We start from the raw sequence: 16,182 nt of genomic DNA, 5'->3' as shown, positions 1-16,182 counted from the left end.
GAGCCGAGGCGAGCAGGGAGGGATAATTACCTCTAAGCATACTTAATACTACAGTGCATTATCTCTAGCCATGGAGAAAAGCACGATCTGGAGGTATTTCCCCCCAAAGTCTCATTGGGCTGCTCTCAGAAAACGCTCCTGAGTCCTGTGAAACGGTAACAAAAAATCACAGGCAGCCCAGGAGGATGTCAGGTTGGTTTGGGTAAGGAAGTGTGCCAGGTGCTTGTGCCAGGCATTGCTTTGATGAAAATGTGGAAGAGGATGCAGCAGGACAAGCCCCAGACAGCATCTCCCAAATCTGCTGCTGCAGCAGGGACATTGCAGATGGCTGTTGGTGGCCAGTGGCACCACTGTGACAAGCCCCAGCCACTGGCAGAGTCATGCCAGCATCCTAGTGGAGCACTGGCCTGACCATTAATCGTGGTGCCACACTGAGTTTGAGGCAAACAGAATTTGTTCTTCAGTGTGATTTATAGCTCACATCACCAAACTCATGTGTTATGTTCCACTTGCTCAAAATCTGTCATTTCCACACTGGAAGAAGCAGTGTGCCACACATCTGCAGCATCACTGCAAGGTTTTGGGCTGGAACCATTTTGAGGCAGAGAAAGCAAAGCAAATGTGAGAAGATAAGACAAATATATAATAAATTTGACTCAATGTACATTTGCCAAGAGCAGGGGTAGTGCGTGCCCGTGTGACAGTGCAGCTCCAGCGCAATGCCCCCTCCACCTCCTCCAGGCTCCCACGCATTCCTTGGCAAACCCAAGTCAGTAATGGGGTTGCTGGGATGCTCTTCTATGGAAAAACACTGAGAACTATGGCATATAACACAAAAGTAATCTAAAAATTTTTAAAAATCCCTGTGTGGTCGTTGAGCAACACTTGCCATGGGACCCAGCGTGGGGGCATCCTGCCACCTCTGCTCCCGGGTTCCTGATCTCACACACCAGATCTTTCTCCCTTTGTACCTCCACTTATACTGCACGACTGTTTTGAATCTCTAAAATAATGTGACAAGTTAATGATGGCACAATTATCTAAATGTTTAACAGACATGTTATCTAAGTGAATCGGATTGAGATTCCATCCCGCTGACAATAAACATCAATGGGAGAGCAGAAAGTGATAGGCAAATTATCGCCAACCCTGCAATTTCAATGCTATTAAATTTGGAGGAATAACAGCCCTGAGGCCTGTAAACTCTGAATAAAATAGACCCTTGTGTTTGGCCAACTATTAAATCAAAACGCTACCAACATCCCAGCAAAAGAAAAAAACAGGGGGGAAGAAAAGGGGGGAAGATATAGAGCTTTTCAATTTTCAGTTACATGTTGGTTTTATTAATTCTTTTCTGCTACTGGTGTCTCAGGGCAGAGGATCCGAGGGATATGAGGGATGCGAGTATGGGATGTAGGAAGGGAATACGCCCAGGGATGTGGGCACGGGAGAGTGAAGGGTCCTGCTCCATCCTTGGTGGTGCGGCCGGGGGCACGCCAACCCCACAAACCAGAAAGCCAACTACTTGCTGAAGCAAACACGCTCAATAGTGGGTGTTGCTCATGCCCACGTGAAACTGGGTCAGGAGTAAATCTGCGCTGTCCCGCTGCCTGACACCGGCTGCCGTGCGCTAACTGCCTTGGCACTCGGGAGGAAACTCGAGACGAGTCACCTCTGATATTTATAAACGTCGGCACGAGCCCAAACCCGTTAGCACGAACAGCGCTCGTGTGCGCATCCCGCTCCCAGCGGTGCTGCCTGGGGCTGCTCAGGCTGCCATCTCAATGCATTCTGTTTCTTCCTCTAAGTTTGAGGAGAAGGGTAAGGAATTTTCCATGCTCTCCTCCCCGGCACCAAGCTTGTGCTCCTGGAAGATAAGCCAAAACAGTTGCTGCTTTTCCTATTGCAGTGGGACGGGAGCCAAGGACAGTGCACACCCGGAGAGGGCGTCTTGGCCCCGTGTCTGTGGGGCTGCACACAGCACTGACAGTGCTGTGCTTACAAGCAGGAACTATTTGTTTGTATTTATTCTTGTTTTTTGCCTTGCCTCAGGAAGTGGGGTGTTAGTTTTCTGCTGTGGAGATGAGCAGCACATGTACAAGAGCCTGGCTTTGTGTTACCATCATTCAAAGCAGCAGGGAGGGCAGTGGGGAAAAGAAATAACATTAAGGGGTTTCTGAGTGCTGAGAGTCCACCTGAGAAACAGCCACATGTGCTGAAAGAAAACCCTGAGAACCCTTCATCTTCTGCACAAAGCTCCACAGCTCTAGGTCATGTGGGGAAGCAGTGACTCTTGTGGAGAGGTCCCACATCTCCCCTGACCACTGTTTTTGAATAATGTGGGTGGATTTGGTCAGCCTGTACCAGACACCCTGATCAGCTTTTGATGCCATCCCTGAAGGCCTCTACCTGCCTCTCTACCAAAAAGGGTTATGCATTTCTTTCATCTGGAAAGTTGGAAGGTCTTTTGCCAGCCAACCTGCAGCTAAGGGCAAAGGAATGATGTCCAAAACAAACTCGTTCTGGAAGATGCTATTATTTGGGAAGGGGGTTAATTATAGCCAGGCAGGAGAGGGATGCTTTCCACGCCAGCAGAGGAGAGGAAATGATTTATTTTGGCTGCCCTGGCCTCTCATCCCCTCTCTGCCATATTTACAGCTGGAGGCAGTGATAACAAGCTCCCCTTGGGTCACCATGTCCCCCTGCTCTGGTTGCCCATTGCCCTTTGAGCTTTGGCACAGTCCAGACCCAAGGATTCACCAGAAAAATGGGGTTTATCCCTACAGGAATGTCAGACTGCTCTGCATCTGCAGGATGGTTTGGGGTGCAGGCATCATCGAACTCCATGGCTGGGCTCCCATTTGTCACCCCAGGATGCTCAACGGGTCTGGGAAATAGAAGGAAAGGGGGAACTAGCTGCAATTTGCTTGATCACTCTGAACCCCCTGCCTGGGCCTGGGCTGCTCAGCCCTGTGCAGCCAGTCCCTCCTTGTGCTGGCAGCCCCTTCACAGCCCTTCTCCTCAGCCTGCAGCACAGAGGGACCAAACAGGGCTGGAATGGCAAAACCCAGCCTCCAGCTGTGTGGTTATGGACAGGGAGGGCAAGTACTCTAAGATTTATGGACTGGTAAAAGCTCCGTGACCAGGTGACAGCTGGAGCCATTCCTGCCTGGTGACACAGCATTTTGCATCCATGCTCACACCCCCAGCGTGAAGTCGGGCGCGTCCTCTGTGCCAGCCCTGAGCACAAACTCACTGCCAGTGGCATTTATATCAGGGCTTTCAGCACTGAAAGATGAACCTGCGCTCAGTTAAACCGCTCCTGATACAGCACAGGAGGAGCAGGCGCTCTGTCCTGTTCCAGTCTAGATTTGGAGGGTGAAGGGCTCCACCTGGGTCTGCCCAGCTGTGAATTCCCCCTGGCAAACCTTTCCCAGGCACGGCAGCTTTTGCAAGAGGCTGAAGAGATCCTTGTGTTCCTGATGGTGGCATCACTGAAGGGCTGGGAAGTGCCAGGGCAGAAACATGGCAGAAAATAACTTCTGGGAGGTGTTTGGACAGGGACAAACTTTGCTTACAAAGGGGACAAACGACCTCGCATTTGTTCTGCCACTGTTTACCATGTTGATGCTGAGCAGTGGTGTAACTGCACTGCACCCACTGATGCCTTAATCTGTGCTTTAGTTTAAGAGCAACTGGGGCTGCCTGGGCAGCACAGAGGCAGGAACTGCAAGAGGTCTAGCTCTCTGTTGGGCAAAGGGTGACAAAGGCAGCCCAAATGTTAAAACCTGCACCTAACTGAAGGGTGGAAGGGGAGGGCCACATACCGGTGTGCGTCTGCCGGTGCGTCTCCAGGGCATCCTCCTTCGAGAACTGGGCACCGCACTGATCGCAGACCAGGGCTTTGGCACCCGCTGGGGAGAGAAAAGGGAGAGGAGGGTTATTCCAGGGACAGAAGGACGCACATCTGAGCGTGCACCTGGACACTGCTGCTGCCATTAACACTCCAAGAGCAGCGCCATGGAGAGGTTTCGTGTTTAATGTCCCCTGTGCAGCCAGCAAAAGCATCACCTCATTCAACCCTGTGCTCCTGTTCCTTGCACATCACAGCAAAATACAGAGCTGCTTGCCAGGAAAAGATTAATATTATTTTTTTAAATCGTTACATATCAATGCATTTAATTAGTACTGCAACTTATCCAATTGCAATTGGTTTTCTGTCCCTTCCCATCGTGGCTGGTGCTGCTGGTACCCAAAGATGCACCTGATGAGGGATGTGGCTGGAATGCGACAACTGAGCAAGAAGCTCAGAGGCATCTCTGACTATTGGAAAGAGATGTGGGATTTGGGGCAATTTTTAGAAAACTACTATCAATGTGCCACTGATTTGGGTGAGGAAAAACCCAGGACGCCCAGCAGCAGATAAGTAACTTCTAGATTAAACCAGATTAATGACACACCATATCCAACAGCATTGCAGGACAAAGCCACGGCCCTATTTCAAGGTTTGATTCATCTATTGTGAGGAGCTGAATGTTACAGAGCAGCATTCAAGGTGGGGGCACTGTTTTGCAGAATGCTGTGCTGTCCATTTTCAGGGGATCATTCTGCATCTCCCCTCTCCTTCCAACCCCACCGAGCCCTCCATCCCACAGTCAGGGTGGGATCTGGGGAAAGGTGGGTAGAAAAGGCAACAGGGAGAGAGGTATCACAAGATGCATTGAAAAGAGAATTCCTTTGCCTTTAAATTGTCTCAGTAACGGCTGGCTCGCAGGCAGAAATATTTGGCAGCGGTGAAATTAAAAGTGATAAATTTTCTCGCCAAGAGCTGATCGATAATAGAGGTCTCATCTGTTAATCAATATGACAGTCTGCCTGTTTACTGTGCATATGTTGTTCCCCGCCGCCCTCGCTGCGATGTCAAGTTTGCATTCAAAACAACCCGAGTGCACCTGGGCCATTGTTGGCTCCAAAGGGGCAAACACACCCAAACTTTGGGGTGCCCCGGGGTGGCTCCCTCACCCCTGCCACTGCCAGGGGAGCGCCCGGCACGCCATCAGGGATGCGGGGCACTGGGATGCGGGTGCTGCCGAGGTGCCCTCTCCAGGCACAGCAGCGAGAGGAGCGAAGGTGCCGGGATGGGCAGCAGCGAGGGGCCGGATCGATGGGGCAGCAGCGCGGCCGCGCTGCGCTCGGCGGGGACGCGAGCCCGCAGTTGCCAAGGCGATGGCTCTCCATCGCCACTCCAAGCTCCGCCGGCCCCGCCGCAGCCACGGCGACCCGCGGGGATCCGGCAGCCCACGATCCGCGAGGATGCAACAACTGCGGCAGCAACAGGTCCCGGGGCCGGGCGCTGCCCCTTGCGCTCGCACCGGCGCTCCTGCGCGCTCGCTGCTCGGGGGCGCTCCGAGGCTCAGGCGGAGCGCGGCCCGACGAGCACGGGGCTTGCTTTCACATCCCCGGTTCCCCGTGGGATTAGTGGGGGGAACGTGCCGGTGCCCCGCGGGCCGCGGCCAGAGGGGCGCAGGGCACAGCCCGGCGAGGCAAAGGCGGCCGGCATCTGGCTGGGGGGCGGCGAGGGGGAGGAAAAATTCCTGCCGAGGCGAAAATAAACAGGGCGAGCGCAGGGAGGAGCCGGGCGCACTGGCTTACATAAGGAAGCACAGTGTGTACCAAAACAGCGGACCCAAAAAAAGCCGGAGCTGTCAGAACAATGAGTACAGACGCGGGGCATTTACAGCAGGCGCTGCCGTACAGTTTTATTTACAGTACCTCTTATCAGCGCGGGAACAGCACGCCGCCTGCCAATTTCCAAAGGCCAGGACTGCGTGTTCTTTCCCTCAAGTAGATGTGTACTCCAGGCGGGGGGAGGTTGGTTTTTTTTTGTTGTTGGTTGTTTTTTTTTTCTCTCTTTTTTTTTTTTCCTTTTATTTTTTTTCCTTTTCTCATCAGCAAAACAAAAAACTGATACGGAGCCAGAATTCCTGTAATGTACACACGCCGGCGGGGAGGGGGAGGAGGAGGAGGGCGGCGATTGAATATGTAAATAGTTCAAGGTTAATTTTACTATGTGAGTCACTGGGAAAATGTCATCCAACATCTGAGCTTATTATAACAGGGCTCAGAAAAAAACCACCACGGCTTGCTGTTTGTTATGAAAGGGAGCAGGACACGTTGGAAAGCAGAGCTCATGGCAGGGCTCTCTTCTTCGCCCCCCTTGCCTTTCTCCCTGCCTTAAACAGAAACCATCAGCCCCTCTGAACGCACGCACAGGTTTGGGCAGGGTATATTTAGCCAGCACCTCGTATCGCCTACAACGTATAGATATCTCCAGATGATCTTATCGATGGGATGGGACAGGACGCCGCGTGCTGCCAAGTATCGGCCGTGTTTCGGCGCGAGCCTTGCTGCTGGCACCAGCCCCCCTGCCGTACATTTATATCTGCACAGGCAAATTTACAGCCCCTGCCTAATAAAGGTCGCTGGTGCAAACGGGTGAGGAGCTGCTGCTCGCTCCATCCTGCACAGTCACTGCCGCCCCATGCGCCCCCCAAGCAAGGTTAGAGCTGCCCAGGCCCCCAGTGCCACCAAAGCCACAAGGAGGGGCAGAACTCAGGTTGGGCTTCATGATCTTGGAGGTCTTTCTGAACCTTAATGGTTCTGTGATTGTATTATTTAGTTTCCCCCCGCCCAGAAATGTGAGGGAACAGGCTGCCGGGCGGCGCAGCAGCTCTCGGGAGCGGGATGCCCCACGGATCACCACCCAGGCAGGGGCTGCAGCTCCCTCCCAGCCAGCTGGGCTCAGCTCGGTGGGATGGATGGCAGAGCTCATCTTGTTTCAGCCACCAACAGTCCCTCCCAATGCCCATCATTTAATTACTTTATTGGGGAGGAGAAACTTCCGTGGGGCCATGGAAGAGGCACACGGAACTCTAGCTCAGGAAAAGAGAAGGAATAAAGGAAAAAGAGGGACTGCCAGCATCCTCCGGAGGAGGAGGAAGATGGCTAAGGGAGGAGGAAGATGGGAAATTGGTGAGGAGAGTGGTGGGGGAGGATCCAGCCTTCCCCGCTGCTGTTTTGGCACAATGGCCCCATCAGCAGAATGCGACATCCCCTCCCTCAGCAGAAGTGATTAATAAAAATTTGGGATTGTATATTATTAACAGGCTGCAATTGGTGAGAAGATGGAGATGTGAGGGGGGAAATATGGATTAAAAAAAAATTGGCAAGAAAATTTATGCACTGTCGTTGCTTTACTACCTAATTAATTCAGTAATTTCAAAAACAATTTTATTTATGTTCCGTTTACCACATCAAAAGTGCAAAGAAAAAAGCACCAAACCACAGTGATGCTAAAATAATACCTCAAGGCATCTATTTTTAATCAGTGAAAAAAAAAGGGAAAAAATGAGAAGAGCCAGCCCGGTTTCTATACAATCTCTGCTGGGCAGACCACCAACTCGGGGAGCGCAGCAGCCGAGCCCTCTGCGAGTGCCTTCCTGGCTGCCGAAAACAGAGCTTGTCAAAAAAAAAAAACAAATCCATAATGGCCTGAGGCTCCTCTCCAATCTATTTTCTGCTCAGCTGGTTTTAAATGAAGTTATTATGAGTCATTAAAACACCCGCAAGCCTGTGGAAGTCAGCCAATTACAATTTTAAATTTAGCCTGTTCTCTATCCCATTCTCTTGTTTTCTTCTTTTGCCCACATCAAGCCGCTTTCGGATTTTTATTATTGCCATTATTATTATTATTATTATCGTTATTATTATTTCCCTTCTCCCCTGTTTCACCCAAGTGGAAGAGACAAGTCGTGAAAATCTCTGAGCTAAAAAAATACTGTAGAGAAACCCAAGAAGGGCTTAAAAAAGAGCTGTAGAGCAGGCTTGGAAAGTCAGCCTCAGCTCCTGCTTCCCGAAGTGCCACGGAAAGGTAATAACTAACATCAGAAAAAGTGAGGTGTGGGCATTGCAGAGTGAGGAGGGACCTTGAGCTGGAGTGCTGGAAACTTGTCTGAGGAGGATGCTGTGGCAGCATCTCACGGGCTGCCCTGGAGAGCCTTGGGAAAGCATCTGGAGTGATGGAGCAGGGGCTTGGGGGTGGGTGAGGTGGAGGTCACCCAGCCTTGGCCAGGGACCGCCACCAACTCCTGCACCACACAGGGACTGGTGGAGCAGGGAGTATTTTCATTTAAAAAAAGAATTTAAATTATCGATTTTAATCATTGACTTGGGATCCCAAACTGGCAGGTTTTTACACAGCCCCCTTTCCTGCTGCCCCTGCCAGTGCCACTCTTTCCAGCAGCATCCTCTCCACAGGGAAAAAATTACAGACCCCATCCCTGGCAGCCCCGCACGGCGAGCGAGCACGGCGCGTACTGCACAGCCCATAAAACTCCAAACAGCCTCCAGACACTCCTGCAATCGTCCTCCATCAAAACACTTTGTCTTGCATACAGAAATGCGGCGGGGCGCCGCGCGGAATACCAAATCAGCCCGTGACGGTGCGGGGAGGCGGCTCCTTGGCAACCGGGGGGGCTTCGCCACCGCCGCCGCTCGACAGGAAACAAAATCTGTCAAGCCTGTTGGGCAAATGATAAACATTAGCGGTATTAAAAACAACACAAAAGCTGCGTAAATGGCTGGCGAGTGTGTGGGGAGGGGTGGGCAGCGATGGGGGGCTCCTGCCCCATTTGCCTCCCAGCCCCAGCGAGGGGGGTCTCCAGCCCCACAACCCTGGGGCAAGTTTGGGAAGTTTCCCCCTCCAGCAGAAAGCAGGTGGGCAGTGATGGCCACGGACATTGTGAGGGAACAAGATGGATGGATGGACATCGGATGTGTTGGGCGTGTGCGAGGGGTCCCGGCACCCCGCTCTGCACCCCGCCTTCAACAACATCAATAGCATCAATAATGTCAATAATGTCAATAACAAGGGGCGGCCAAACCAAGGGAGCAGTGAGAGATGGTGGGTGAAAAATAAACATATTTCATCAGGTGAGGGCGGGGAGAAGCAAGAAGCTGGCTTCAACCCAGCGGCCAGGTCCAGGAACCCGGCCAAAACAGGAGCTAAAAAGCAAACCATAATTTTCTGGTCTCAGTTCAGGCTCTTGAGGCAGAGAGGATGGGGAGGGGAGGGGTGGGGGCTAAGAGAAATGTATTTTTCATCAGCCAGTGTATAATTTATAAACAGCATTAAACAGTTTTTGTTTTCTTTCTTCCTCTCCCCCGTGTGCGCGGCTTGGCCGGCAGTCAAGCCTGCATTAATTTCTGCTGTGGGTACAGTGTGTTCTTGGATGCACATCTGCGGATGATCATAAACGCGGGAACGCTGGCAGAACATCCAGACCTGCCGGCAGGCCGCTGACATCACCCGGGCCCGGGCGCGGGACGCCGGCCAGCCGGGGCGGGGGGGCTCCGGGAGCCGCCGTGGGACCGGGGCCGGGACCGGGACCGGGACCGGGGCCGGGACCGGGACCAGGACCGGGACCGGGGCTGGGCCGCGCTCAGCCCCGCACATCCCGCCCGCCGCCGACACGGTGCAGCTGCGTGGCCCGGGCTGAGCCCCCTCTTCCTGCACTGGGCACAGCGAGGCAAGGGTGGGATGTGCCGTTCCCTTCTGTCTGTCCCTTCTGTCTGTCCCTTCTGCCAGCCCCACTCCCATGGTAACCCCGGCTCCCTGGGCAGCTTGTCCATCACCCAGTGGGACCTGGGGTTCCTTCTGCCTCTCCTGATGATGGAGCGTATTTGGGTGGCGAGGGAAGCTGTGAACCAACAGGGCAGGGGTCTACAGGGCTGCTCCCTGTACGTTCCCCATGCTGCCCGTGAGCACCCCTGCACACTGTCGGCTATTCCCACTGTTGCCAGCCCAGCCATCTCCACAGCAGCCATTTCTGCTGGATGGAGAGGCAAAGAAACCAGGGGCAGACAGAAACCCCCTTTCCTTCCTGTCCTGAGGAATAAACTCAGCTCACAGCAGGTGCTGAGTAACCAGCATCCTGGGCTGAGAATGAGCACCCACTGAACAACAGCTCTGGTGAGGATGCAGCTGAGGGAGAAGCAGTTCTGGGATCAGCCTCCCTGGTCAAACCAGTGGTGCTCTGTGCCACAGAACCAACAAGCTGGGTCTCCCACCTTGCCTTCCCTGACAATTTGCTTTTCTGGGAGAAGGGCAACTCTCCATGTCAGCCTTAGAGATCTCTGAGAGCTTGTCTGCCAGCAGCACAGGCAGCAGGTAGGGAAAGACTTTGCATGGCATTAAAGGCTTTACATTTACACTTTATACTGAGAGTCAACACGGGGCCAAGTATTTACCCTGCACCTGCAAGGCTGTGGCACAACAGCACTGTGTGCTCAGCCCAGCCTGCCACAGAGCACCACAGCCCCCCAGGGCTGGTCCCCAACCAGGTCCTCATAGGAACTTTTACTTTTTCCATCAACACCTGGATGGGGAAGCTGCAGATGTGAACCCCCTTAAGCCCTTTGGCACTGGGGCTGGAGAAGGGTGCCGGGGGGCACAAGCCATCCCACTGCGAACTCCCAGTTAAACACATGGTCCACTGGTGTGGAGGCAAAGCCACTTTCAGAGCTGAAAACAAGCCCTGCACCACCGCTCCAGCATAACCTCAGTGTGTCCAGGGCTGGTGGTGGGGGGAGGCGAGGGAAGAGGTGCAAAGGTCTCCTGCTTTAATAAATAACAGCGCTGGAATTCACAGCGGCTGTTTGCGAGCTCGAGGCACAGCTCTCCCCGCCCCCCCGGTCCTCGCCGGATTTACAAAAAAAGAAAAAAAAAAAAATTAATCCTGTGTGATGACAAGCTTGGCTCGGCGTTCACTGTACATACTGTACCCACAAAGCTGGCTGCCTGCCAGGACAGGCTGTGAGCCAGCGAGACCATAACAAACACGAGCCGTGCGTGCCAGTGCTGGGGGAGCAGCGTCCTTAGCCCCAGGCCTGGGGGGGACCAGCATCCTTTACTCCTGCACTCAGGGGAACAGCATCCCAGGGGCCTCCCGCAGCAACCTGCTGCTGTCTGCAGGCACCCCGAGGAGCTGGTGCCTGGCCAAAAAACGGTGGGATGGGAATGGGGTCAGGGCTGGGTCTATTGACCAAAAATCACAAAGCAGCGACTGGCCAGACTAAGCACCCCCCTACTCCAGGAAAAAGAGGAAGTGGGAAAAAAAAATGAAAACAGGTAAAAAATAGATAAAAGTGTATAACAGCATTTAAAATTGAATACAGCTTCCCTGCCAAGCTACGTGCAAGTAGATCAGTGGCTACAGTACCTGCCACCCCCCAGAGATCTGTCCTCGGAGCAGGAGGACAAGAATTCCCCACTGCATTGGGGTCCAGGGGTCCCCTGGCTGTCCCCAGTTCCCCACATCAGACCCCCAGATGTGCCAGGACTGCACCCCCAAGGGGAACATCAGCTGACATGGACTTGCAGAGCACAAGTCTTCCCTCCAGTGCAGCACTCCAGCCCTCCCCTATCTATTTAATTAAAGGCCCTGCAGCCTGTGAACCTGCTACTTGGATTCATTAGTCAGAGAATGCCTAATTCTGCAGTTTTGCTAACGAACCTGCGGTGGGGGCCCGAGGTGGAAACAATGCTCACGCTACAAGCAGGGCTGACCATGAGGAGCTGCGTGGCATGTAGAGATTGTTATTCCAAGCTGCTTAGCCTGGAAAATATTTCCACAATTAAGGAACTGCAAACAAACTCCAAAAAAGAAAATTTAAATAAATCAAATTACTGGGCACTGGAGAACAAGTTTGCAATGTGCTGCCCAGGGAAGGGCGCAGCCGGCTCCGCACGTGTCTGCTGCAGAGGAGACGTGTGATCTGGGCAGCCACAGCAGCCCGGGGTGGACAGACAGAGCAATCCCCCATCCCCAGCCCAGCACCCCCTCCCAACCCACCTGAGTGAGCCAGTAAGTGCATTCGCAGCCGCAAGCTGTCCAGGAACCGCTTCCCGCACAGCTCACATCCGTACGTCTTCATCCCACTGTGCAGCTTCCTAGGGGAGAACAAAGAGGGGTGAGTCCTGAGATGGGGGAGGTGACCCAAAACAGCACCGAGAAACTGCCTGGTGCTCCCTGCAGCCCACGCTGCCCAAAGCCAGCGCTGGCTTGAGAAGCGCTGCAGGGAGGGCACGGATGGGGGGTCCCGTGTGACTCCCCAGGAGTGAGGAGACAACCCTCTCCCCTCCCCATCAGTTTGCCATTGCTGCTGTCATTGGAGTCTTTTAATAAACTTGAAAAACCTGAAGTCTGGAGTTAAGGCAAAATCTGTGTTGGCAAACTCCTTCCCCATGTTCTGAGTGCTTTTGAAAAAGGCACTGTACTCCAAAAAAAACCCCGACCACTTTAAGAGGTTGTTTGTGTGCATTTCGAACTGAATCCCAATTTCCATCCAAATTCAGCATGACACAAATCACAAGCAACAAACACAACCACCAGCTCACAAACAGGAAACATGCCACTCACCGTTTCCTGGCAGCCCCAGGTACACACCGAGCCCGGGCATTGCACAACGTCCGACTGCACCTCCCACCCACAGCGTGCCGGGGCTGAGCACCCCCACATCCTGGTACCAGGAGGGGCTTTCCTGCCCAGGGCATTGACCACAGGCACTGATCACAGCCACGGCTGCCAGGCTCAGCACAGTGGCCAGACTCTGCATTATTGCCCATTCCTTGGACATTGATGCTCCACCTTTGGGTATCCAAGTTCTGGACCAAGTGGAATGACCTTTAAAGGAGGGCAGCATTAAAGGACACTGTCCAAGTCTGAAAATACCAACAACCCAACCTAACCCCATCTCCTTCCCAAGACACCGCTGCTGCCCCTGGCAGCCCCCCAGACCCATTTCCCCCCCATTTTGAGACCAACCATTGCTCAGCCCCCACCACTCACTGGGGAGCACCCCGAGGCTCGGTCCCCAGAACAGCCTCTGCTACTGAGTGTGCACAGAGGGGCACAACGCCCAGAACATGTGCTTCATTTCATCACTACAAACACTCTTTGCAAAGCTGGCTCTGTGCTGGACAGCCACACTGATCAGTGCCCCCGAGCCCCAAATGCATGGGCTGCTGCCCACCAGCTCTCAGTCACCATGAGCTGCTCAGACCTGCGGCTGGGGAGGACTCAGGACAGCAGCACGTGCAAAGTTTCAACATCGGATGCTGTAAACAGAGAAGTATTTGTGTGTGCTGAGGAGTAACACAGCCCATAGCTGTGTGCTGACCTCTGATCGCAGCCACCATTTATCATCGTGCCGCAGCAGGACGAGAGCATTTCTATTGCCTTGTTGCCAAAGACAAAACAGGAATGGTCCTGTCCAGGGCTGGATGTGGACCCTCTCACGGGAGGGCTCAGCCCCAGCTGTGCAGGCTTGTGAAGACCATGTGCCTGTGAGCTCCTGCTGTACTTCCCCTGAGGTGTAACTTTTACTGGCCAAAGCAGCTGCTCCTACTTCAAGCAGGATCACCCCTCACGGCTGCAGAGAGCCCAGAGCCCCAAACCACCCCTGCCCTATGGGGCTCAGGGGCTTGTTCCCTGGCTGCCAGCCCCACATCCCACCTTGCAGGATACTGAATAGCAGCATGGGAAAAGTCAGAGCAGGAGAAGAGCCCCTGATGTTCAGTAGTGAGTGAATGCTGCAGAGCAGAAGGGAGAGGGAAGGAGCAGGAGCTGGTTTCAGCTCTCAACTTTGCTGTATAATGTAATTATTAATCAGGCTTGTCCTGAATTCACTGTGTCATAGCAGAGGATTAGGAGTCATGCACGAATTCAGGCCAAGAAGGTTTACAATCCAAAGGATTTATCCGCCTTGCAAAAATAAATAAAACACCAGCCTCCTGACAGGGCTCTGCTGCCAACAAGCAGCTCAATAAGTGACAACCTTCTCATTTTGCATTTTTAATTTGGGACATGCCTGTCACACTCCCCGGCCTGGCTGTGCTTGCTCCTGCACTTAATGCCGGGCTAAAAACACTTTGTTAGGAAGACCCACGTCACGCTCTGGGTCCACACTGCCCCTTCTGAGGCCAGAACACCTTTTCCCTGAATTACAGTCTAACTGGTTAATTAGTTCAAGTAAAACATGGAGGTTTGCGTTTTTTTAAGCGAGTCTCAAGAAACAGAGAAACAGAAAGACAAGTTTCCTTCCTCTGCATCTCCCAAACCTATGGCTAGCACAACCTTTTCTCCCATCTTCCCAGCACAGAGTGGGGAAATAAGGTAACGAGGAGACCCCCAACCCCACTGGCGTCACAGGGCCGTGGAAATCCACCCGCCACTGCCCAGGGCACTACGATGCCCAGATCACATCCTCTCTGCATTGTTTCAATGGGGCACAGGGGTGCTCAAAGAGTAATTTAGTTGCAATATCTCTATCAACAAATTTCAGCAGCAACAAAAGTTTTCCGCTGGGCGCCTGCTTCTAGGACGTTCTTATCACTCGCCATCTTGCACGGTCCCTTTCAACAAGGTCTTAAAGCGCTTTATCTGCTCCATTTCCCGGTAGCGAAATATGATTGAAACGTTCTATTTCTGCTCGCCGGATTAAGGAGATGTTGCAAAACTGCACAAAAACCTGGCAGATGTAAGCAAGGTATTACGGCTGCTCGGGCTGTTAAGATCTGAGGGAAAGATCAATATGTGCTTCTGAAGTTGTGCCTCCAGAAAGAGGGGGTGGGGAGTGAAGGGTGTTAAAATACATGCCAGTGCTGCCCAAACACTTTGCCAAAAGATAAACCATGTTTAATTATTCTGATATGAGGCTGAAACTGTTCTCCTTTCTCCTGCAAGTTCCCTACAAGCACATCAGCCAAGAAGGTGCCCATGGGATGGAGAGCAGAGACAAGTGGGAAAAGTACCTTTTTTGTGAAAAGAAGGTTTTCCTCTAATTCCTACACAATGTCCCACTCGAAGCACACGGAAACAAAGTCGGCCAAAGCCTCCAGGTCATGAGATATCACTCGAGGATGCTCTGGCACAGAGGGTGGCCCAGGACGATGAGGATGCCCAAGGCAACAAGGATGCCCATGGCACAGCATCCCAGGCTTGGATCCAACCTTCCCGAGCGAGCCCCAGCACAGGGCTTTGGCAAGGGGCTTTCCAGGCGGAATGCAAGCCCAGCGAGACCCCCTCCCCGCCCAGCACCAGCAAACAAAAGCCGGGCGAGAGGCTGGCCCCTCGCAAGCTGCCGGTAATTAAAAAGGCCTGTAAATGCCCCACAAAAAGCACTTCAAAGGCACGGCGACTCCAGCGAGACTGCGTGGTGTAAAAATTATGAGTTTTCCCCACAGGGTGCTTTGTGTGAAAAGGCCGGGCTCGGTGGCAAACGCCGATGAGCACTGCTTGGGGATGCAGGGGCTTGGCAGAGCACCTCAGGGTGCACGAGTTTGGTGGAGCACACTGGGGTGTGGGTATGGGGGCAGTCCTGGTACCTAAAGACCACTGCGAGAGTCCCACTGCCACCAAAAGCAAATCTCTGCCCTGCCTGCTTACAACCCTGCCTAAAACAGCCTTCTGCTGTCTTTACTTGAGGAACTCCTGTATCCCAGCCCCTCCCCACCACCCCTTTTGGGAAGCAGGGGAGACCCCTCCCCTCCCTCCCTCCACGCTGAAAAAGACACATGGCTCTTGGCCATTTGATTACTTTTAAGTGTGTATTTTTTCCCCTCAAACAGAGTGAATACAATGGTTAGGAAATTTGACAGAAAACTATTCCAAGCCATTTATTGCCTTAATGCGCACCTTTGTCCAACAGGCAGTTTTGACAGGAGCGATAAATTCCAAATTTATGTCAACAGAGCATATGTTGAACACCTCATTTCTGAGCTAAAGCGGCATGCTGCCCCATAAATCACCCTTCTGTTTGAAATGAAAGTAGATTACGGGCCCATGTTATTGAGCAGTTAGAGCCATAGTCATATAAATCAGAACTTTTAACTCCAGGCGATCCGTTCTGCAATTAACTAAAGGGCACTTTGTCATCTCCGGGCCAGGGCACAGCTTGGCAGGGTGGCTGGCTACCGAGGGAAGGCAGGAACCCCTCGCTGCCGAGGAAAGGCACCGGCACAGCTGAGCTTCACTCGGTTCCTGCTGGAGCAGCGAGCCCCAAGACAAAGCCTGGAGCAGCGTGTGGCTGGAACACAGCCTGGCATGGGAGATCCAGGCTGCA

General features: G+C 53.0%; 1 protein-coding gene across 10 annotated transcripts in view; it reads right to left on the bottom strand.

Annotated features, from left to right (window-relative positions):
* ZBTB16 (zinc finger and BTB domain containing 16) overlaps positions 1-16,182 on the bottom strand; it is a 56,667-nt gene that overhangs the window by 17,298 nt on the left and 23,187 nt on the right. For 9 of the 10 annotated variants that reach the window (XM_077788049.2, XM_077788050.2, XM_085560317.1 and 6 more), the window contains 2 exons: positions 11,913-12,010; positions 3,828-3,914 (listed from right to left, as the gene is read on the bottom strand). In XM_077788049.2, coding sequence (XP_077644175.1) covers positions 3,828-3,914; positions 11,913-12,010 — 185 coding nt within the window. Of the gene's footprint in view, positions 1-3,827; positions 3,915-7,268; positions 8,580-11,912; positions 12,011-16,182 lie in introns of those variants that run through there. The other variant, XM_085560319.1, reaches the window with a different exon arrangement.

This window comes from Lonchura striata, chromosome 24 (genome assembly GCF_050655825.1).
Source record: "Lonchura striata isolate lonStrDom1 chromosome 24, ASM5065582v1, whole genome shotgun sequence".
Taxonomy (NCBI): Eukaryota; Metazoa; Chordata; class Aves; order Passeriformes; family Estrildidae; genus Lonchura; species Lonchura striata.
The sequence above is the reverse complement of the archived record's forward strand: the minus strand, read 5'-3'. Positions and strand labels throughout refer to the sequence as shown.